Source organism: Phocoena phocoena, chromosome 10 (genome assembly GCF_963924675.1).
Source record: "Phocoena phocoena chromosome 10, mPhoPho1.1, whole genome shotgun sequence".
NCBI lineage: Eukaryota > Metazoa > Chordata > Mammalia > Artiodactyla > Phocoenidae > Phocoena > Phocoena phocoena.
Window position 1 is genome coordinate 38,029,418 of NC_089228.1, and position 22,307 is coordinate 38,051,724.

General features: G+C 59.0%; 1 protein-coding gene across 2 annotated transcripts; it reads right to left on the bottom strand.

Moving 5' to 3' along the window:
- GNAI2 (G protein subunit alpha i2) lies at nucleotides 1–20,353 on the bottom strand. 2 transcript variants are annotated; one of them, XM_065885229.1, is made up of 9 exons: nucleotides 20,180–20,353; nucleotides 6,063–6,105; nucleotides 5,259–5,400; nucleotides 4,926–5,086; nucleotides 3,068–3,196; nucleotides 2,527–2,656; nucleotides 2,289–2,442; nucleotides 1,703–1,917; nucleotides 1–1,014 (listed from the first exon to the last, which is right to left on the bottom strand). In XM_065885229.1, exons 1-8 carry the CDS (start codon nucleotides 20,295–20,297, stop codon nucleotides 1,727–1,729), a joined length of 1,068 nt encoding a protein of 355 aa, XP_065741301.1. In that variant the 5' UTR covers nucleotides 20,298–20,353; the 3' UTR covers nucleotides 1–1,014; nucleotides 1,703–1,726. The 2 variants fall into 2 exon arrangements, with proteins under 2 accessions (XP_065741301.1, XP_065741302.1); XM_065885230.1 differs by lacking the exons at nucleotides 1–1,014; nucleotides 20,180–20,353 and adding an exon at nucleotides 6,458–6,479 and having other exon boundaries at nucleotides 1,727–1,917; nucleotides 6,063–6,108.
- Between the last annotated feature and the right edge of the window lie 1,954 nt (nucleotides 20,354–22,307).

The window sequence follows — 22,307 nt, forward strand, 5'->3', positions numbered from 1 at the left end:
TTTTTTCTTTCTACATTTTATTATTTCAAACCAGGTGAACAATTCCATAAAACATGTGAAAAAAAGCAAGGAAGTGTTCAACACTGAAGGACCCGGGCCTGGGGTGAGGGCATGAGGGGCATGGCCCCTCAGCAGGCAGCGGCGGTTCCTAGGTTAGCGCTAAGGAGCTACATTTAGGTTAATGGAGCCAGGGCCCAGGGCCGCTGGGGCGGGGCCCTCAGTGACGTTGGCAGTTGTCTGGAACAGCCCTTGAAACCCAGTTCCGTAGAGGGCAGGGCAGGGGCGCCGCCCGCACAGGGGGCAACCAGCAGAGGGATGGGTGTAAACACGCAGACACACTCAAGGCACGGAATCATGGGAAGGGGGTTGGGTGGGTGCTGGTCAGAACCTGACAGTTTTAAATAGTTTTTCTTCTAAAACGTTTTCTAGGTTTGCAGTTTTCTCTCTCTTTTTTTTTCCCTTTGCCTTTCTTTTTTTTTTTTAAAAAAAAAAAAGCTACGAGAATGAGCCGGTGGACTGTGGTCTCCAGGAATGGTGGCGTCTCACGCTTCTTGTGCTTTTTCCTTTGGGGCCTCCGAGTGGCTTAGGGGGAGGGGGTTGGTGGGGGCAGGAGGCTCCCTGTAAACATTTGGACTTGGGTTGGGTCAGGGGCTGATGCTGGGCGAAGCCAGGGGTCCCAGGATGGAGAAGTGGATGCCCCTCCAAACACAGGCCTTGGGAGACTCAGCATGTGCTCTCCTCCCCCATCACAGAACAAGACAACAGTTAAAACCAGAACAGATGCCAGGAGGGGGTACGGTGGCCATTCCCTGCACCTGGGATAAGGGCAGGCTTCAAACAGGGAGGCCTGTGGCAACCCTTCCCCCAAGTCTCTGGAGCTGAGGGAGGGGAGAGGGGGAGCCAAGAACAGAGAGAGGAGAGAAGGGGAAAAGCGGCCAGGGGGACAGGCGGGGAGCGTGGTCCTCTTGCCCCCATCTTCCTCAGGGGCTGGGGGGAGCAGAGTCGGCGGTGGCCCTGGAGGTGGGGGACAGTCAGGGCATGGGTCGGGAGGGAGGGAGGTAGCCAGTGTGTGTCTCTCCTCCCGCCTCCCTAGACAATGACCCTTCTCCTTTTTCCCCACCCACTCGTTACCAGGGACACAGTGGCCGCCCAGAAGCCAGTGTGTGTTGCTGGGTTACGTGGGGGAGGGGAGTCTGTAGCACTGGCAGAATCCTCCCCACCTCTCCCAGGGCTGGTGGGGCCAGCCTCAGACCAGGGCCCTCAGGTAGGTCAGAGGGGAAGACAGCAGGGATGAGTGCAGAGCTGGTCATACTGAGTGGTGGGCAGCTGAGGCAGCTGGGCCCCCTCTGTCATCTAGATCCTTCAGGCTAGGCCAATGGCCTGGTGGGTGAGAAAGTGAGTTTTCTCCAAGGAAAATCGGGACAGCCCTCTAGTTCTGTCCCAGGACACAACCAGGCATTTCTGCTGTCTGGACCAATGGGCAGAACGGAGCCCAGGCTTACCTGTGCCACCTCCTCAGTGCCCTGCACTCCATCGCCCTCCGGATTCAGCACCTTGTGCCTCCCTCCCCTTGCCCTCTGGTCTCCTAGCGGGTTTCCAAGTTCACCACCCCCACCTGGACCTTCCCCAGCCCCAACCGTGTCCCTTCTCTGGGCTCAGTGGCCCGACTTTGTTCCTCCCTGCCCGGCCCCCTCTGGCTCACCATCCTGCCAGGCCCCGCTGCCCCTCAGAAGAGGCCGCAGTCCTTCAGGTTGTTCTTGATGATGACATCGGTGACAGCATCGAACACAAACTGCACGTTCTTGGTGTCAGTGGCGCACGTGAAGTGCGTGTATATCTCCTTGGTGTCCTTGCGCTTGTTCAGGTCCTCGAACTTGCTCTGGATGTAGCTGGCTGCCTCATCGTACTTGTTGGCCCCTGTGGGAGACAAAATGGTGAGGACTCGTGCTGCATGTGCGGCAGGCAGGCCTGTCCCACAGGTACAGCGAGGTTCTATGCGTGTGAACTGACAAGCATATAACGTGTGACACTTGTGAGAGGGCACAGGCACGTCTGAGTGTGCAAAGAGGGGCACCTGATTGTGTGAAGGAGGATGCTCAGTGATGTACAGAGTACATGCCTGAGTGTGTTAAGAAGGGCCTTGGGGTGTACAGACACAAGTATCGATATATAAGCCTGTGAGGCACCAGCCCTTGCGTGTGTCCCACAGTTACCCTTCTGTCCAGCGGGGGGCGCCCGTGGGCCACCTGGTCACCACCAGCTCCTCCCCAGAGGCCCAGACCCCACACCTGTATACTCAGGGAAGCAGATGGTCAGGGGGCTGTGTGTGATCTTCTCCTCGAACAGGTCCTTCTTGTTGAGGAAGAGGATGATGGATGTGTCCGTGAACCACTTGTTGTTGCAGATACTGTCAAACAGCTTCATGCTCTCATGCATGCGGTTCTGGGGGCAGGACAGCGCCTTCAGCACCAGCCCCCGCCCCCACCACTGCCCCCACCCTCCCCCAGTGGCCTCCAGGCCTCTCACCATCTCCTCGTCCTCAGCTAGCACCAGGTCGTAGGCGCTTAGAGCTACGCAGAAGATGATGGCTGTGACGCCCTCAAAGCAGTGGATCCACTTCTTCCGTTCAGACCGCTGACCACCCACATCAAACATCCTGCAAACACAGCACCTTAGCTCCAGAGAAGGGAGTTCTGGGAGAAGGTCCCTGCCCCATTTCACAGGTTGACCGACTGAGGACAGAGGCCTGCTCAGAATATGGCGGCCGCCTCCACGGAATCATCCATGCTGGCCCACCTTACCCCTGGGGTTCTAAGCCAGGGCACGTGTGGCCCAGCAGGGTCAGGCTGGTCAGCAGGGTAGGCTGCCTCCACATGGGGCAGGGTCAGCAGAGGCTGTGAGCTACTGGCAACCACAAAGCCTTAAGAAACTTCAGAGGGGGGCTGCGGATCCTGGACCAGCCCTTGTTCCCAACAGCCATCGGCAGGCCCTGGAGTGAGGATCTCTTCCCTGTCACCCGCAAGGCTGGCAGCTCCTGCCCCATTACCCTGCCCACACTCTCGCTCACTTGAAGTGTAGGTCTTTGAAGGTGAAGTGCGTCTCCACGATGCCCGTGGTCTTCACGCGAGTCCGCAGCACATCCTGCTGCGTGGGGATGTAGTCACTCTGTGCAATGCGCTCCAGGTCGTTCAGGTAGCTGGGATGGGGAGTGGGGCATCAGTGGGGGCCACCGGGCCCCGTTCCCTCCCATCCCCTCATTTCCCAGGCATAGCCCTTGCCTCTTTAACCCTTGCCTGGACTGCATTCACTGCTCAGATGAGGAAACCTGCACTAGCACCCCTGCCTCCTGCCTGTGGAATGGGCCTGGGAGGAGGGGCAGTTCTGTGGCTAGCCAGCCAAGCCCCAGCACCCAGGTCTGAGGCAGGCCTGCGTCAGACAAGATCCAGGGTGGTGGAACTACAGGTGAGGGCAGTGGGAGGGGGGAAATTAGTCCTTCAGTGAGAGATTCAGGATGCTAATCGGCGTAATTATGGCACCCGCCACAGAGCAGCCTGGCATGTCCTTCGATGCAGGGCTGGACAGGTTGGGGCCTGCCAGGCCCAGTGGGCTCTTTGCCCAGTAAAATTTGGGCTCCTCAGGGGGAAGGCATGAACACTCGCTTGGCGGGGGTCCCAGGGGCTCCTCATTACCAGCTCTCCTAATTAGTATCCAAGCTGCCCCGGCCAAGCCCTGAGACCAGCTCTGCTGCCTGCCTCAATATCCTTGCTGTGTCCTGTGGGTTGGGTCCAGGCCTCCCAGCCACTGCCCAGTACCAGTGTCTTGCTCTTGGGGCAGGGCTGCTGGGGCGAGCCCTTGGCTCCCACCAGCAGCTAGGCCAGAGGGAAATGACCTCAGAGACGCAGAGACAGAACAGAAAAACAGGAAGGGCTATGGGGAACCATGACGCATGTGCTGTGACCTGCAAACTGTACCCTGCCCCCTACTGAGAGCCTCCAGCCCAGAGGCCTCATGGTGGGTTCCCCACTAGTTTTTCCCCTCACCCCAGGGACCCACTGCCCCACAGCAGCCTTGGAGGATTGCTGTGAGGAGGGGCTGCAGTATGCCTGGTCCCTGGAGTTTTCCAATCTGCTCCCCACCTCTGGGTGATCTTGTCATGGCATAAACCTGCCTGGGAGGGCAGGGCCCATGTGCACTGCTGAATCCCCACACCCAGAACAGTGCTGGGCACAAGGCGGGAACTTAATGTCTGGGGAATGAAGAACAGGGATGAGGATGATGGAGGAGTGGGAAGTAGCTGGAAGGTGGCCCTACACTGCCCTCCTTGAGTATCCTGGGCACTGAGATGGCAGTGGTTGATAGGACCCACCCCTCCTTGCCTCCAGGACCCAAAAGCTCTGCTGGCACTGAGCCTGTGACCTCTGGGGAGCACCCCCGCCCCCGCAGTGTTTGGCTGTGACTCTGCAGCTCCTGTGGGAGGCGTGCACTCACAAGTGCATTCAGGCCCCGGCAGGGAGAGTGGGGCGGCTGTCCGTGACTGGGGCAGGGCTCAGGTGCCACGGCCAGGCAAGACCGGCCTCCCACCCACCTTCACAGAGGTCCAGCCCCTCTCTGGGTGGGCTCAGGATGGCATGGGCGGTGGGACTGGGAAAGCTGTTCAGACAGAGGGACTGGCTTAAGCAGAGGTAGGAGAGGAGAGATGAGAGTACAGGGCCAGCAGCCTATCTGGGTGGCACCATCTGTTTGGATGTCCCTCCACAGCCCTACACCAGGCCAAACCCAAGATCACCAAGACCTTGGCTGACAGTCAGCAGCTTCATGAACAGAGGCTGGCAGTATCTTTTTAAGGGTGCTCAGGTCCTCTGGTTCAGGCTATAGTCCAGGTCTCCCCACACTGCACCCCCAGCCCAGCCCCTTGGAGTACTCACTAGGCGGCAGAGTCGTTGAGCTGGTACTCCCGCGAGCGGCCAAAGCAGGCCTGCACACCATGGTCAGCCCAGAGCCTCCGGATGACACCGGACAGATCCTCAGGGAGCACGCCCTGTTCCTCAGCCGTGCACGACAGTGCAAACAGCTGCCTGGCGTCGTCCTGGGCACAGCAGTGAGTGGTCAGCCAGTTGCAGGAGCACACCCCCACCCCACCTGTCAGAGGCAGGGAGGCCTCCGGAATGAGGCCCAGATTGGGGTGTTCTCAGCTTCCCCAGGACAAGACTTGCCCTGAAGCCTTATGGGAGGGAGGCAGGGCTGGGGAGTCCACGTACCGCGCGGGAGGGGTCAGCAAAGTCAATCTGCAGATTGCCCATGGCTTTAACAATGGCCATGATGGACTGGATGGTGTTGCTATAGACGACTGCCCGGTACTGCCGGCATTCCTCCTCTGAGTAGCCATCCTCATGGATGATCCTGGCAGCCAGGAGTCAGGGGTTAGAGTGTACAGGGCACAGGGACCTCACATGGCTGCCTGGGGCTGCTGGGGCCTGGAGAGACCTACTTCAGAAAGGAGGAAACTGGACTTCCCTGGTGGCGCAGTGGTTAAGAATCTGCCTGCCAATGCAGGGGACACGAGTTCGAGCCCTGGTCCGGGAAGATCCCACATGCCGCGGAGCAACTAAGCCCGTGCGCCACAACTACTGAGCCCGCGTGCCACAACTACTGAAGCCTGCGTGCCGCAACTACTGAAGCCTGCGTCACCTAGAGCCTGTGCTCAGCAACAAGAGAAGCCACCGCAATGAGTAGCCCGTGCGCTGCAATGAAGAGTGGCCCCCACTCGCCGCAACTAGAGAAAGCCCGTGTGCAGCAACGGAGACCCAATGCAGCCAAAAATAAAATATAATATTTTATATATATAATAAATATAATATAATAAATTTTAAAAAAAAAAGAAAGGGGGAAACTGCCTCTAAACCACTCGGACCTGAGGATGGATGCTGCCTCTGGGAAGGTCCTGGACCTGGCTAACACGGCTGGGCCTATACTTGGGCTGGGTATACTGGACCCAGTACAGGCCCAGAGGAAGAAGAGGGGAAATCAAGGTTTGGAGGCTGCCTCCGGCACACAGCACTTACTTCATCTGCTTGACAATGGTGCTCTTCCCTGACTCCCCAGCACCTGGAACAAAGGGTACAGTTGGTCAGGGAGCAGGCCCAGTGGGGCTACAGAGGTAAGCCAGCCACACGGCCTAGAGGCAGAACTCACCCTCCCCATCAATTGCACAGTGAGATGGAGGCAGTCAGGCCTGGTGGGCAGCAGAGCTACCAGGGGTGCAGCTGGCAAGGCCACAGGGGTGAAGGCAACCTCGGCCACCTGGATCCCATGGTGGACTCACTCCAGGCCCTCGCTTCCCACAAGGTCCATTGCCCACCATGGCTCCCCACTTCCCTGGTTGAGTTCAGGGGCTTCGGCTGGTGACTTGAGGCTCAGGAGTCACCCCGTCATCCTCACACATGCAGGCTTGCCACTCTGCAGCTAGTGCTCCCCAACATGGTACCTAGGCACAGCTAGCAGGGGAGCCCTGCTCACTCCAGCGGGGCAGCAGCCCTCTCTCCCTCCACTCTGAGCCGCAGCTGCCAAGGGGCCTGGATCCGGGCATGGCGTCATACCCCTGCCTGCCAGACATGGCCCTGCTCACTGGGCCCATGTCTGCTCTGGGAAACATGCAGTGTCACACACACACACACACACACACACACACACACACACACACACACACACACACACACACACACACACACACACACACACACACACACACACACCCGTACCTGTACTGACTCGAGATGCTTCCCTGGCAGAGCCCCATCCTGTATTTCTCTTTGGCCATTGCTGAGGGATTTGCTGGCTCTCTCTCTTGTGACTGTCATAGCAGCCCCAGAGATAGGTACTGTTTCTCCCATTTTACAGACAAGGACACTGAGGCTCAGAAAATTAAAGTCTTGGCCCAAGATCACGTTGCCAGGATCCAGAAAGTCAGGGAGACATGAATGACGATGATGCGTGGCCTGCCCAGCCCTTCTCAAAATGTGGCTCAGATGCTGCAGGACGATGCCTTGGGAGGGTGTGTTTTTTGTTTGTTTGTCTTTTTAAAAGCAGATTTCCAGGCCCCGTCCCAGACACAGAGCCAGATCTTGAGGGGTGCAGGCCAGAAATCTGCATTCCTCAGGGAGTCTGCAGGGAAGTGTGAGACCACTCAACTCCTGGCTGGGGGATGGAGGGGTGGAGGCAGGGTCCCACCTCTTCCCTTTGCCACTTGCTCCCTGTCCTGAGCTCCAAGTAGAGCGCACCTCAGCTTGGCCTGGCTTTCCCTCCCAGCCTTTGCCCAGACTGTTTGCTCTGCCCCGTCACCTCCAGGCATCTCCTCTTGCCAACTCCAGGCCTTTGCCCGTGCAGTTCTCTTTGCTGGGCACACCTGCCCCATGCCCCACCTACGTGTGTCCCAAGCCTCCTGATCACTGTGGTGGGTCTGTCCCTCTGAGCAGCTCAGCAGGGTGTGTGGTACGGTCTGTGGGGAAGTCACACTTGAGGACTCTAGCCCCCATATCCCTCAGGGTTGGTTAAGACAACCTCAGAGGATGAAGGGGCTGACACACAAACTACCACGAGCAGCAATAACATCAGCAGTGATGATCACGGCCGAGCTGTGACTAGTGCCCCCTACGTGTCAGATGCTATTCTATGCCTATCACACCCACTAAGTAACCTCACAACAAGCCCCGGGGGTAGCTCTACTCTCAACCCCACCTCGCAAATGAGGAAACTGAGGGACTTCCCTGGCAGGCCAGTGGTTAAGACTCTGTGCTTCCAATGCAGGGGGCACGGGTTCGATCCCCGGTCGGAGAACTAAGATCCTGCAAGCCGCAGGGCGTGGCCAAAAAATAAAATTTAAAAATTAAAAAAAATTTTTTATAAAAGGAAACTGAGAGAGGCTGCTGTCACACAGTTATAGCCCCTCTGCAGGTGGCTCACCCTGCAGTGTTGCATGCCTGGTACTGTGGCTGGGCCACACAGTCCCTGCCACTGGGTTTACTTCCCAGGCAGACACAGGTCTGAGTCTCTGCAGTGCCCTCGGAGAAGCAGCAGACCCTGCTGAGGCCCCTGCCTGCATCCCCCCTACCTCCCACCCCAGATCCACATTGACCAGGAGGAAACTGAGGTGCAGCTGCGGCCTTCACAGCTGTGAGCCTGGGCATGTCCACAACCCAGAGGCCTCCCTGAGAAGGCCTCTCAAACGCCACCAGCTGCCTGGAATCACTGGGCTTGACTGTCCCAGGCCTGCTTCCCAGGATAGGGGAGCACTGGGGGTGGCACAAATGGGCAGGCTCTGGGCAGGCTGGGGCACAAGCCCCTCTATCGGTCCGACCCCTGGGCACTAGAGGCCCCAGTCCCAGTGCATTCCCCTGGGTGTGGGCTCTGGTCAGTGGCAGCATCCCTCCCTTTCCCTTGGGCTGTGCATGGCAGGGGAACAGCTAGGACCCCTCACACCAACACTTCCCACCTGCAGAGTGGGGACATGGGGAGAGGGCCTGGGAAGGCCTGATGGTGATGCCTAATCACTGAGGCCCTTTCCCCAGGGCCCAGAATATCCATGGGGCAGGGAGGACAGCACTGGACTGGCTAACCACGAGGGCCAGGTGACTGCCTGGCTGTCCTTCCCACCTAGTCACTTGCTCCCACAGAGCAGGAGGGAGGGAGCACATCCTGGAGCAAAGGAAGACCCAGGAGCGCCACAGATCTCAGCCAGTGCAAGAGTGGAGGCCAAGGATACAAAGTGATGGGTCAGATCGATCATGCCGTCCCCAGCCAGGCGAACTGAGACTCAGAGCGGGTAGATCTCCAGGGCGTAGGGGACCACAGGTGAGGGTGACTTTGGGACCACCGTCCACCTGAGGCACCAGTCTCCTTGTCTGGCCCTTTGATTACTCTCTTGGTAAAGGGTGTGGGCCACTCCATGACCTCTGCCCAGAGATGGGGATGACAGCACAAACTTGCTTTGCATCTGATTTTCCTAGCTGCTGCAGACCTGGCAGACACTGAGGTTCCCTTCCCTGTCCCCTTCGAGCCTCAATCTCCCTTCCTCTCCCTTTGAAGAGTCTGGAGGACATTCTCTGCCCCCCACAGGGGTCATTGCAGAACAACTCCCATTTGACAGGTGGACAAACCAAGGTCATGGAGCCCTCATCCCTGGACTCAAAGCTGTCCCGTTGTCCTTCCAGCAGCTGCGACTCAAGAGGGAAGGAGTTAAGTGGCAGGACAAGGGTGTGATGCTGGCAGCCAAGCAGGAAGCAGGGGAGAACACCAGGACAGAATCAGAGGCATGGCCCAGGAGCAGCTACAGCAGATCAAGGGACAGAGGTGGGTGGGGCCACAGCATGATATCCCGGTGGACACCCTGGTTCTCGGGCAGCCCACAAGCTAGATGTCCCAGGAACTCCTTTTCCATCGGGGCCTGATGATGTTCCCCTGTTAGATAGGCTGGTACCTGGAGTGGAGTTTGCTTGTACCTTGCTAATCCTGGGCACCCAGTTCTCCCCACCCAGCCCTGCACCTTCCCTTCAGAGAAGGGGGCTTCACTAGCTGGATCCGGATTGCTGCAAAGGTGCTAGGTGGGGGGAACTCAGCCAGTAGAAGGTGCCAGGAGTCTCCTACCCACAGCTGGCCCACCAGGCGTTCCTTCTCCAGCTGAGACCAGAGGGACCCACAGAGGATCCCTGGGGTGCCCTCAGTGTTCCCACTGGGCCATACCTCTTCCCACCAGGAAGAAACCTCTGCAGCCCTTGCCCTGGGGCGCAGCTGCTGGGCCCCCAGCAGGCAGGCAGTAATTGCCGAGATGTGCTGGGCGACAGCGGCTGCTCTGCATTAGAACATCTGCTTCCACTCTGGGAGCGCTGGGCCCCAACGGAGGAGGGAACAGATGGGGGAAGGGAGAAACAACGGCTCCACCTGCCTGAACAAGGCCAGCAGGGCCTCTGCAGCAGAGACAGGGCCACTGGTCCAATGGCTTGATGCTGATCCCAAGCCCCAACATCAGGTCTCTGCTGTCGTCTATCTTGAACCCTCTACCTCCCAGACAAGGCTTTGTACTGCAGGGAGGCCCTGACATGCCGCTTTCCTCTCTGGCCCCACTTTCCCTTCTGCAGAAGCTGTGAAGCCTCGAGTGGCCAGCAGGCCCATCTCTCACTTTCAGATCCTCTCCCAGAGGGAGGTCCAGACCTGCCAGAGCCCTGGTGTCCACCCCGATTCTCCCTGAGATCTCCAAGAGCTGCAGTCCTATCCTGCCCTTCCTCTGACACCTCATCTGTGAAACAGGATACCACCATTATCTCGTCCGAGGAGACGGGTGAGTGCCCGGCACACGGTGAGAATTCAGATCAAAGTTATTATCACTATTTCTTTTACCCTTTGGAAGATGACAGATTTCCCCAAACCTCTCATTTCCTGCAACCCACAGTGACCACGCTGCATAGGTCACTGCAACCGCAGCCTGCAGAGGGGCCTGCTGTGACCATCTCATTTTGAAGGCGAGTTTCTGAGGCTTTCAGACAAAGCACAGCACAGGGCAATAACCCAGTGGCGAAGAGGCTGACTCAGCAGTGGTGGTTCCCTGGCGGGACTTGTGTAACCTGGGACCAGAGTTAGAGCCACTCACTCCTTTGCTGGCTTTTTGCTCTTAGTTGTCACTTCCCTTCACAACCCGGCACTTCTCCACAGCGGGGTACTCCTTCCCGCCCAGCAGCCTCACGGCAGACACTGCTCACTGGCTCTGCTCACCCAGAAGGCTGGGCAGGCTGGGTAACAGGCCTCCCCGCAGAGGCTTTTGTGCTGGTGGGCTCCCCTGGAACATGTGGGGCTTGGGAGAGCAGCCAACTGACGTGGCAGGCCTGAGGGCAGAGATTCTCAGAAGCGGCAGTGGCTGGGACCACAGGGTAGACGGGCAGCAGCCCAGCTCAAAACCCACAGCACGGGCCTGCCCCCTAGCCCCCACCGCCCCCCTCCCAATCCCCTCCCCTGGCCTACCCTGGGGGGCCACTGGAGGGAGGTAGGGGTGAGCCCTGGGAAGTCCACCCCGAAGACAGCCCTGGCACCACCTCCCACGGTCATCCCGGGAAGGTGCCACGTCTCCAGCGCAGCCTGCGGTTCTGGGGCCCCATAGCTCCCGCCCCTCCCCTGCAGCCTTAGGGTCCCGTCCTGCCACCACCAGGGGGAGCCCGTCAGCCAGAGGCCCGGTGGAGGAGGTGGGGGTTGGGCGGCGCAGAGGAGCGTTGGTTTCTGGAAAGCAGCCGCGGCTAGGGGCAGCTGGGGGAGGTGCCGCAGCCACGGCCCCCTCCCGAGCCTGGGAAGCCCTCGGCTGCAGAGACGCGGCACGCCAGGGAACAATGGAGACGGCAGGGAGGGGCAGAGGGCCCCGCCAGACAAAGGCCCTCCAAGCCCCGCCCCTGGTGTCTCTTCCTTCCTCCAGGTGCTGCTCTTTGGCCCCCTCACTCCCTCCAAGGTGGCTCAGCTGGGGTCTGGCACTGTGAGGGGCCGGGCAGTGGGTCTTGGATGGAGCCTGTGACACCCCCACCCACGTGCGTGGCCTTGGCTTCCTCCAGGTGCCCCAACAAACCCGGAACCTCCCTCCCTCCAGTCTCTGCCACTTGGGAAGCCTCCAGCGGCTTCCGCGGCTTCATGATGCCCATCAGGGAAGCACCAACAACCAGGGCCTGGCCTGCTACTGCCAAGTCAGAGCTCTCTGTGCAAGGGAAATAGGCCTCGGGTTCTGCCAGACATGGAGAGGGCTTTCCAGGGCAGGGCTGTGTCTCCCTCAGTGGGTCCCTGCCCACTGTACACAGGGAAACTGAGGCACCACGTAAGGAAGACCACCCTGGAGGAGAGGAGGCCCTGAGACCTGTGCACTGTTGGCCACTCAGGCTACAGGTCTCACCCTCCACAGGAGCCAGGCGGTGCTGGACAGGGCCCAGGTCATACAAGGAGCCAGGCCATTGGCACACCCCTCTTCTTGAGGCTTCTTCGTTTAAGAAATCGCTTTGCTGTTTTCAAAGACTCTGAATAACCCCTACCTTTCTTCCTGATTCACTGTGGTAGACCCTGGGTGAGATGCCCATGCCTGGGCCTCAGTGTCCCCATCTATGAAATGTACCCCTCAGGGGAGTGTGCCAAGCCCAATGCCTGCCCTGGGCAGCCTCCCTTGGGTCCTCACACCCACCCCAAACTGTCCAGCCCAAGCGGGCAGTTTGCCTATGTGCTCACAAGCCATGGACCGTGCTGAGAATCAAGACATCACAGGTCCCAGCACTGGGCACAAAGAGAGGAGAGGACAGCCTGAGGTCACACAGTGAGGAAGACGGGGGAGTGGGTGCTCTGGGTCCCGAAGTCTTGACTGGCCATGAGGATGCATGTTCTCAGCTTTGTGTGTGGCCTCATGGCCCACCGACGCCTTGATGCTTCTGCTGCTTCTGCTCTAGCTCTCCTAAGGCTTTTAGGCTCCTCAGTTCCCTAGGGCCTGGCCTGACAACCCAGAGCAAAACCCTGGGAACCTCCGTGGGGGAAGGCAAGGCAAGAAAACTTGGATTTTGGAGGCGAAGTAGCATGAGGACTGGCCTCACCACGTCTCATGCTGTAGCCAGCCCACACCACAGACATATCAGTCTCCACACAGTACTGTACACGGGCTTTGCTCTTAGTGGGGACCCTCTGCTGAAACACTCTTCCCTGCTCCTCATCTGGACAACTCCCAGTCTTCAGACCAGGTTCAGGGGCCCCCATGCTGGACTCTGACAGCCTCTGAGCTTTCCTCAGGCCTGGTCTCAGTCCAAGCCTGGGTGCTGTGGGAAGCACAAGCGTAATGTTAGGGGAAGAGCGAAGCGCTAAGCTGCCTGACGGTGACCTAAGTATTCCCGTGAGGGGACGTGGACCAGATGTATTAGGACGAGGTCACCCCATGGCCACACAGCAGATTTCTGGCTTTAAGCAGGAAAAAGATTCACGCACAGAGTCTTGGGTCCCATCCTCCTGGGCAGATGGTCCCCTTTCAATCTCCTAAAAGAAGAATTGAGGCCCCCCAGGCATATGCAGAACTCATGAGCACCCAGAGCATCTGCCTGTCATCCTGACTGAGCAGTTCTTGCCAACTGGGCACAGGCTCCTGAGGGGTGACAATAGTTGGGGGCAGGTGCTCAGGGTCACTACCTGGGTCGCATTTTGGTGTCTCCACTTATTGGGTAAGTCACATGATGTCCCGGACCCTCCGTTTCTGCATCAGTGAAATGGATGTAATGTCAGTCCCAGCCTCGCAGGGTTAAATACGATGAGACCAGCCCTACACGACAGTCATCAATCAGAGGCAGCTGCTGTTATCACCAGAGGGGAAACTGAGGCCCAGTGAAGGCACCCCCAGGCCCAGTGAGTAGTGGGGTGGGGGGAATCCTTACGCTGGATCAAGGGCCCTCTGTCTACCCCCAGGCAGGGGAAACCCAGAGTGAGCTAATTCCGGGGCTGCTGCTCCATTTCCGGGTATTCATCTGGGCCTGCAGCCGGCCTTCCGGCTTTGGAGGGCAATGGCTGCTCGGGAACATAGAAGCAGCCCTCTGCTTTCCTGCTAGCCCCTCTGCCGGCGTCCCTCTCCCAGCCACCACTTCCTGTGGTCAAAGGAGGGGCCTGGAATCCTTCTCAGAGGCGCCACCTTCTCTGAGATCTTGGGCCCAGTGGTTGCTGGGACAGGACAAGGGACAGGGCTGTCTAGATTGACTCCAACCCAGTGACTACCAGTAGGATCGCCCACAGGCATATGCAGATGAGCCTACACAGGTGGGGCTCACCTTCTAAATCCCCCAGTTGAGCTGGCTCACACTCCCCACCCCAGTGCAGAGTGTGAGCGGCTCTCTAGCCTCTTCCCCTTTTGGGCTCCTCCTCCTCCAGCTGCTTCCTCCTTTTCCTCTGGTGTGGACACCACTTCCCTGAGAGGCCCAGCCCTGCCATGCAGACTTCACTGCCCCTCCTCCAGCCCGGGGCACAGTAGGTGCTGCCATCAACACCCCCTCTGGATATTCTGAGGCTGTAGCAACCATGGCACCCCGGAATGCTCCGAGCCATAAGGACACCTTCTCAACAAGCCTTATATGATCCCATCTCTAGGCTTTGGTTCAAACTGGCCTGGCATTTACTGTCAAGCCTTGGAAGTGTACCCAGAAGGCCAACACTGAAGGTCCAGCCCAGTTTAGGGAATGTGTGGTTATTCCAGGGAGATTATTCCTCCAACCACCAAGATGACCATAGCCCCAAAAGCAGCATCGGGGTGAGGGTGGAGTGTTTGGGGTTTAGAAAGAACAAGAGCTACAGGCTAGAGAGGCTGGGTGGGGCTGGGCAGAGGGGGCCCCACCCTGCACCTGTGGCTGAGGGAGGGGCTGCCTGAGAGCAGCAGGTAGTAGGGCCACCATCAAAGGGCCTAGTCCTTGCCCTCCCCAGGGCATTCTTAGGCAGGCCCATCAGCTGTGGCCTGGCCAGAGCCTGTTAACTCCTTTCCCCCACTGAACTTTTAGGTTAGGACTCCTGCCCTGAGATACTGGGAAGGTGAGACAGAAGCTGGCCTGCACCCTGCCCCCATCCTGCTGGGGAGACAGCACTTAGGCTCTGGGTCGGACTGTCTCGTCCTCTGCTGGGGATGTGGTGAGGCAAGGCCCTGGTCCCTCAGAGGCTAAGGGCTTATGTGGACAAAGCTTCCTCCATCCTGTTCCTGCCAAAAGAATGGGTGGCTTCTAGTGATAGAGACCGAGAGAGACACATCTAGGGACTTAGATCGAGGGCAGGGTGTACAGGACCAGTGTGCCTGCCTCTGGCCCAAGCTGTCCCAAGCGCCAGCCCCTGCTCTGCTGGAGCCTAGGGACCTCACTGGGATCCCATCAGGCCCCACCCCCAGCTACCTGCTGTCACTTACTGGGCAACTGGGCAACGTTTGCAGGCCTGGGTATCGATGATGTTACCCAGTGACCCTGCAGCTCAGGCCAGCCCAGGGCCAACCCTGGGCCAACCCAAAGAGGTCCTTGACCATGCCAGTCCCCATCTGGCAGCCTAGGCTCCAAGTCAAGCACAGTGGGTGGCTTAACGCTGCCTCAGGACCTGGCATGGAAGCCTGAACTCCCCAACTGGCTTGACTTCCACCTCTGGCCAGTGGCAGGCATTCCCTCTGTCCTTACCACCCGCTCTGACCTCTGTCTGGGGTTCTACAACCCCCAACCCTCCTGGGATACCCTCAGCTGAGCTCCAGTGTCACTTCCTTTGCAAAACCGCCCTTATTCACCCAGTCTCCCAGCTCAGGGGTATCACTTGAAGGACCCAGTTTCACTCCTATCCTAGAGGTACAACTTTTCATGTTGGCTGCACCGACATTGGAGTCATGGGCAGGGGCTGAGCCCAGGGGGCCTGAGCAGGACCTAGGCAGAGGGGGTCAGAAATGGCTTAGACCCCTACTCACTCCCTCACTTGGGAGCCCCAGCACTGCACCAAGGACTCAGGAAGACAAAGCCTGGCTTAGCCTGGGGGAGGGGTGGGAAGAAGAGACTCTGAGGCCCAAGCTGCCCCGCCCCCATTCAAGTGCTAATGAATCCAGCCTGAAGGCGGGATAGCGGGATGGTGGGATGGTGAAGGCCATGGGGAGAATAGGGAGGCTGGAGGCTGGCCTGGGTACCAGCCCACGTGGTACCCAGGGCCCTGACACACCCCCAACCCTAGACCCCCAGGAAGGTGGCTCAGTCCCCAGAGGTTGGGCCTAAGGTCCCCAGGACAGTGTGTTACTCCAGATGGCACCCAATGTCTGCAAGCCTCAGTCTCCCGCTTGCTGTGAGCAGCTGCCTAAGGGAAAGGGAGGGGGTTCCCAGGGGCTCCATACTGTAGCCAGGCAGCCTCCAAGCTGGGGAGCTCCCTCCCCACCAAACTCTCAGCTCTGCAGGAGTCAGCAGAGGGTCCCCCACCTGTTTTCACACCCCCAGACTTTGGTGTACTGTCCCCACAACACCTGTGGCTGTAGGCAGGCACTGCGTCCCAGGTTATGGATGGAGAGCCGGTCACCTACTAGGATTTCACCTGTCACCGGGTTTCTCAGCCAGTACACTAGGTGGAGCTGGGATTTGAACCTAGGTCTGTGTGACCCCAAGAGCCAGTCTAAGGAGGGTGAGCCCTCCTCCCCACAGGCCAGGAAACACCCACCCAAAGGCTTGGGAACCAAGTTGGTCCCTCTGCCCCCAGTGCCTGACCCTGGCAAATGTTGCTAATTTTTCAAGGCCACCCAGAGGACCCCTTCTCCAGGAAGCAACGCCCCTGCATTCATAGGCATCATTAGACCCTACCCATTACCTAGCCAGCCAGGATCCTGGGCTAGCCCTTCCCACTAACTCCGGCTACACCAAGCCCCAAGCAGCAGCCCCAGAATTATTTATCCCTGTTCACGGATGTTCGCAATAGTTTCACTCTTTCCATACACACTGAATAGGCACCTACAGTGTGCCACGCCCCTTGTGAGAGACACAGACAGGACAAAGGTCACAAAACTCCCTTCCTTTTCATTTGATAAACCTAATTGAGCCCCTGTATGTGCAGGCTCCGCACTGGCCAGGCCAAGAACTCCTGCAGCATTACTCTGGTCTGAGCCACACGACTATGGGGCAGCTCCAGCCCTAAAAGCTGGACAGGCTCTACTGGAGTGGTAGAGACAGCGGGCCTGCAACAGTCCCCAAAGAGCCTGAGCTGAAAGGAAGAATGTAAAGCCAGTCTCCCATATGAACAGTTGGAGTCCCTACTGTGTGCTGTGCCCTGTGACAGGCTGCACACTCGTCAGCAAGAGATCTGCATGGAGTGGGATAAGGGCTGTCTCTGAGGTGCCAGCATAGCCTGCTGAGACCAGGAGGAAACAGCCTGAAGAACTTTTCCCTCAGTCTCCCAACCCCCCAGTCCTGGTCATTGGCCCTACACTGAGCCCTTGCCACCTGCCCATGATATGGCAGGCGACGGCTCAGTGACCACCATCTTGCTCCTCCATCTACCCATCCCCAAGACCAAGTTCACACCAGTAGCACTGCTTTCATTCAACAAACAGGCAAGAAGCACCCAATAGGTATCATGCTGTAAGCTGGCACAGAAGGCTCAGAAATGAACAGGACGCAGCCCTGCCCCTGTCACAAGGGAGGGCAGCTGTGACCTGGACAAATACCACATTCTGATGGGGGTAGCGCTGGGGGGGTGGGGGCGGGGGGCAGAGGAACCTTGGAGAAGGGGGTCTGTCAAAGAAGGATCCTGGGAGGCGATCCCTGAGCAGAGTCTTGAAGAACGATCAAGTAGGAGTGAAACGGCAGAAAAGTACACCAAGAGAAGGGAACAGATACAAAGTCTCAGGGGCAAGAGAGAACTGCTGTATTTATACCCTGAAGCCTTCCTGGGGCCAGCGATGGGCACTGTCTCTCCCTTCTCTGTAGACTGCCCACACAAGCCCAAACAAATCAAAGTCACTCTCTAAACACACACACTCTGGTTTACTTTCCCCTAAGTGCCCAGCCTGAGGCCCCAAATTCTACCTGGGGACAGCTGGTCAGTCAAGTTGAACTGGGTGGAGGCAGGGGTATCGCTGAAGTAGGGCTGGTATCAGCAACTCTGCTCCCCCTACCAAGCTGCCGGAAAAAACCCTCTCACCAGTTAGTGTGTATCACATCTGCCTTTGCCCCGGTGACAGTGACAGTGACTATGTCCGCTTGCTGGCGGGGCAACCCAGGACTGGAAGGAGCCAGTATGCGGGTGGGGCAGCAGGCGTGGTTCTGGCTGGGAGGCAAGGCTGGCAATTGCCCAGCCTGAGTTCCGTTGCCTGGACAGGTCTTTCCGCTACGTGGGACAGGCACTCAGCTCTCTGAAGCTGCCTCAGCTAGGCTCCCATCACCTCCTTGTACCTGGATAGGAAAGGGATGGCCAGCCAGGATCCTCCTCCAGGCAGTCCTGGCAGATTGAGTCCTCAATTTCAGGCAAAGTTTGGTCTCCCAGCCCCTCACAGTGCATCCTCTGCAGGGTCTTAGCCCCCACTCCCCACTCCCAACAGGAACCTCCACGAGGTCCCTGTTCCCCCCATCCTGGGCACAGCACTCCTCGGGCCCAAACCCAGGAAGCCCATTTCACAGAGAAAGCAAAGGCCAGAAGGGCAGAATGCTGAGATGGACTCCCCAGTCTAGAAAATGCTGAGCATTTCTAGGGAACCCTGCACCCCTGGTTGCTGCCGGCCCAGCATGGGAGGGGTGGCCAGTCCTAAAACCTGAGCCGGGCTCCAAGCAGCAAAGACTGGTGGAATGGGGTCAGGACACAGAACAGGCCAGGAGCCCCATGGCCCAGTCCCACATCTTCTCGGGCACTGCCATAACTGCAATCGGCCTGGGAAGGGGCTGGCTAGAGACCCCCTGGCCGGGCACTGGGAGGCAGCAGTACCGGAAGCAGTACCCAGCGGGCAGCAGCGATGGGCATTCCGCCGCGTCGCCACCCACTCGCTGCTGCCGCTGCCGCACTCGCAGCAGAGACAGGAAGAGGCAAGCGCCCAACGCAAAACAGCCCAGGAGGCTGGGCCGCCGCCCCTTCCCGCCCCTTCTCTTCCTCCCCGCAGTGGCAGAGGAGCGGATGCCATTTTGAAACCTCCGGAGCTGTGCCCCTGAGGCCAGGCCCCCAGGGACAGTCAACAGATGGGCCCAGGATGGAAGACATGCTGTCCCTCGGCCATACGCTCAGCATGAAAAGCCCCGCTTTTCACAGCCTGGGGACCCCACGCAGCTCTAGGGCTGAGGGGCCACACCCCCCCCACATACAGGTCCAGCCTCCAATGCTGCCGCGAGGGCCTCCCTCACCCCCATGCCTGAAACCCCCCCAAATCAGGCCACCACTGGGCACCACACCTGCTCCCAGGGGGAGGCTGGACTGGGACAACTACCAGGCCCGCAGCCTCTGCACAAATCCACTTCAGATGCCCACCCCCAGCAGGCCCCCAACTACTCAACCAGCTGGTCCACCACTCACAGGGCCTCAAGATCCGACAGGCCCACCCACCCCCGGAGGCCACTTCCCAGGCCTTTGGGCCCAGAAAGGGTGCAGGAAGACTAGCACCCATCAGCATATCTCCTTGGCCCGCCCGCCGGGGGCAGCAATATGTCGGCTGTCTCACCACTTCCACTTCCCCCCACCCCTCAGGCAGCCACCATCTTCCCTGGCCTTGGAGGCGACGCAACCCAAACTCCTCTACACTCCCTCCTACTCCCAGATGCCCCCCTCACTGGCCCAGACAGGGTTTAGAAACTGGGAAACAGATACCCAGCAGAACTCCCTGGGAAGCTTGAGGCCAGGTCCCCTCCCCCAACATGACCAGTGGAGCCTCAGTGCAGCCCCTTAGAGGTCTGCGGCCAGTCCACTCAGCCCGGCCCACCTGGTGTAGGAGGGGTGGGGGAACCTGGAGAAGGCCAGAGTGTGGGAGAGGACTTAAGAGCAGGGGAGCAGAGGGTTTGAGGAGAGATGTGTGCAGAGAGGGAGCTGGTGGGCCAGATGCAGGGAGCAGGGGTCTCTAAAGGTTTGGGGGTTCTGGCTGGAGAGAGAGCTCATAAGCAGTCATCCCACTTGAGAGGTCCCTTGGGGTCAAGGTGCACAGGTGGAGTATATTGGGTCCAGGGTAGGGATGGGGCACAAAGGGAGAAGGAGGGAGTGACTGGGGGCCTGGGAGGGGCCCTGGAGATACTCATGCCCAATAGGAATAGGGGGAGCAGGTGAGGGAACAGGTGGTGCCTGAAGGTGGGGGCCGAGTGGGATTCTGGGGGGTTGGGTAAAGTCTAGGGAAGTATGAAAGGACAGGCAGGGGCTCTGAGGATCTGCGAGGTCAGCAAGGGTGGATGGTGAAGCAGAGTTCTGGGCAGCGGGTGTTGGGGCACTGGTGGCTGGATTTGGGGGTTTGGGGTCTGGAATGAGTTGAGGATGTGATCTGAGAGTCTGGGCTATGGATCAGAGGTCTAGGCCAAGCCAGAGTTTTGATCCATTATTTGTATGTTCCTGCCAGGCGGGTTTGGGGGGTTCAAGTCCAGGGGTGGGGGGTCCAGGCCAAGTCTGAGAGTTCGAAGCCCTAGTCCTCAGGTCAAAGTCGGGGATTTGGGCGGGGAATCGGGGGTCCCAGCGCAGGGTGCGGCCTCACCCAACAGCAGCAACTTCACCTCCCGCGCCGCCTTCTCTCCGTCTTCCCGCAGGTTCTTGTCGATCATCTTGGAGCGCTCGGCCGCCGCCTTGTCCTCGGCGCTCACGGTGCAGCCCATCCCGCCGTCCGCCGGCCCGGCCGCTGCCCGGCCCCCACACGGCCCCGGCCCAGCTCGGCCCCGCCCGACCCACTCTGCTCCCGCCGCCGGCCCTCTACGAGTAGCTCCCAGGTCGGCAGTTCCGAGCGTCTGCGGGCGGTGCCTTCTAGGCCGCCGCGCACCGACCGCAGGGCGGGCAGGGGGTGGGGCCGGAGCGAGTCAGGCCCGGGTCTGGGACGGGGCGGGGCCGGAGGTGGGGCCATATGAGATTCGGGGCTGGTGATTGGCGAAGGCGAAGTTAGGGCGGAGCGAAGGCGAAGTTAGGTGCGGCCCAAGCTCGGCTTGGGCTGGAGGCGGAGCCACGCCAAGGGATAGCGGTAGGGGTAGAGCCTAGCCCAGAAGGATTGAGCGCAGGGCGGGCTGTAGGCGGGGCCGGACTCCGATTGGGTGCGGGGCGCCTGGAGCTCCTTTGCCCGACGGCGGGGGCGGGCGGATCTCGTAGCCTGAGGATGGAGATCCAGTGCACCTCAGGGGCCGATTAGGAACCAGTCCTCTTAGTTGGGCGAGCAGAGCAGAGGAGGCGTGTCTTCGTCACTTGATAATGAACCCAATAAACTTGTTTCAGGATCCACAGAGCCCCGGAGGCTCTCTGGACTGCTGCTTTCTTAGTCTTAAAGCGGGGTTGGCCCCTTCTCTCTCTAGGTTGCAGTTAAGAAAAAGGTTTATTGCCACCTCAACACTTTTGCCCAGGTTGTCTCCCTACAGCTGGGATGCCTCCTCTAATCATCCAAGACTTATCCATCCTTCTCTGATCTTCTAGGAGGTATCCTCCTGCAGGTGGTTATCCTGGACTCCATGGGACCCAGCAACCATGACCCAAGGGAGAGAGAGAGAGAGAGAGGGAGAGAGGTGCCACCTGACTTCTGGGAAGATAAGTGGCCATGATCTTAGGCCCTGTCACCCCTGGACAGTGGCTGCAACCCCATGGCTAGACAAAGGTGGGGTGGAGGCAGCAGCATTTCTAAGGGGACATTTCAGTCTTTCTGATCCTGTTCTCCAGGAGAAGGCCACAGCCCCGACCTCCGATGGACATTTAAAAAGTCTGACAAGGGTTACCCAGGAAGGTGTCCTGTGTGGCCCTAGTGCCATGAGCTGGGGAGGCCCCAGTCCAAAGACAAGGAAGGTCCACAAATCAGGGAAGGGAGCTGGCCACCAATGCTTGGTCATCAATGCTTAGCCACCCACAGTCCCCTGTTTAGCACAGACTCCCTCCTTACCACCTTGATACACATCTTCCACTCTCAATCCTCAGTCTGCTCTCCCTGGAATGTCCATGTGTCCCTCTCTGAATGGCTCTCTTGTTGAGGGTGCATTGGCCTGTAAGTCCTCAAATGGTTCCCGCAGGGCTCCCTCCTGCCTGGAACCAAAGCTCAGGCAGGCCCTGCCATGAGCACTCAGCGCAACTGTTGAAAACACAATGCCCACCCAGGGACACAGACATTCAGAGATATGCTCTATACATCCATACATAGGCTCAGCCTCCAAAATGCTTCAAATCCACAGAACACACTGTAAAAATGGGTGCACACAGCCTGTCCACAAAGACTACAAACCCAGCTCCAAGGTGGGCCTCTTCCCCTGTCAGCCCCGCCCCTCGCTTGAGAGCTGATCCTCTCTCCTTGGGCCTCCCCAGCCTGCTCCTGGCAACAGGCAACAGCTCTAGCAGTTGCCAGGCAACAGCTCTAGCAGTTGCCAGGCAACAGGGAGAAACTGTCCATCCCTTGGAGGCCAGGCTCACCAGAGGTAGGTAGACACAGACCCCAGTCAATGGAGGTGAGGCAGGACAGGGCCACTGGGAGGCATGGCTTCCCCCAGCCCCAAGCCAGTTCCTGTGGTATTTGTACCCTTCCCACCAGTTAGCCACCCGCTTCCAGTTAAGTGCTCTTCCTACAGAGTCCAGCAACCCCTGCATCCAGTGCTCCTGGCTGCTCCCTCACCATTTTCATGGGGGTCCCCAGGGCTACTGCGAAG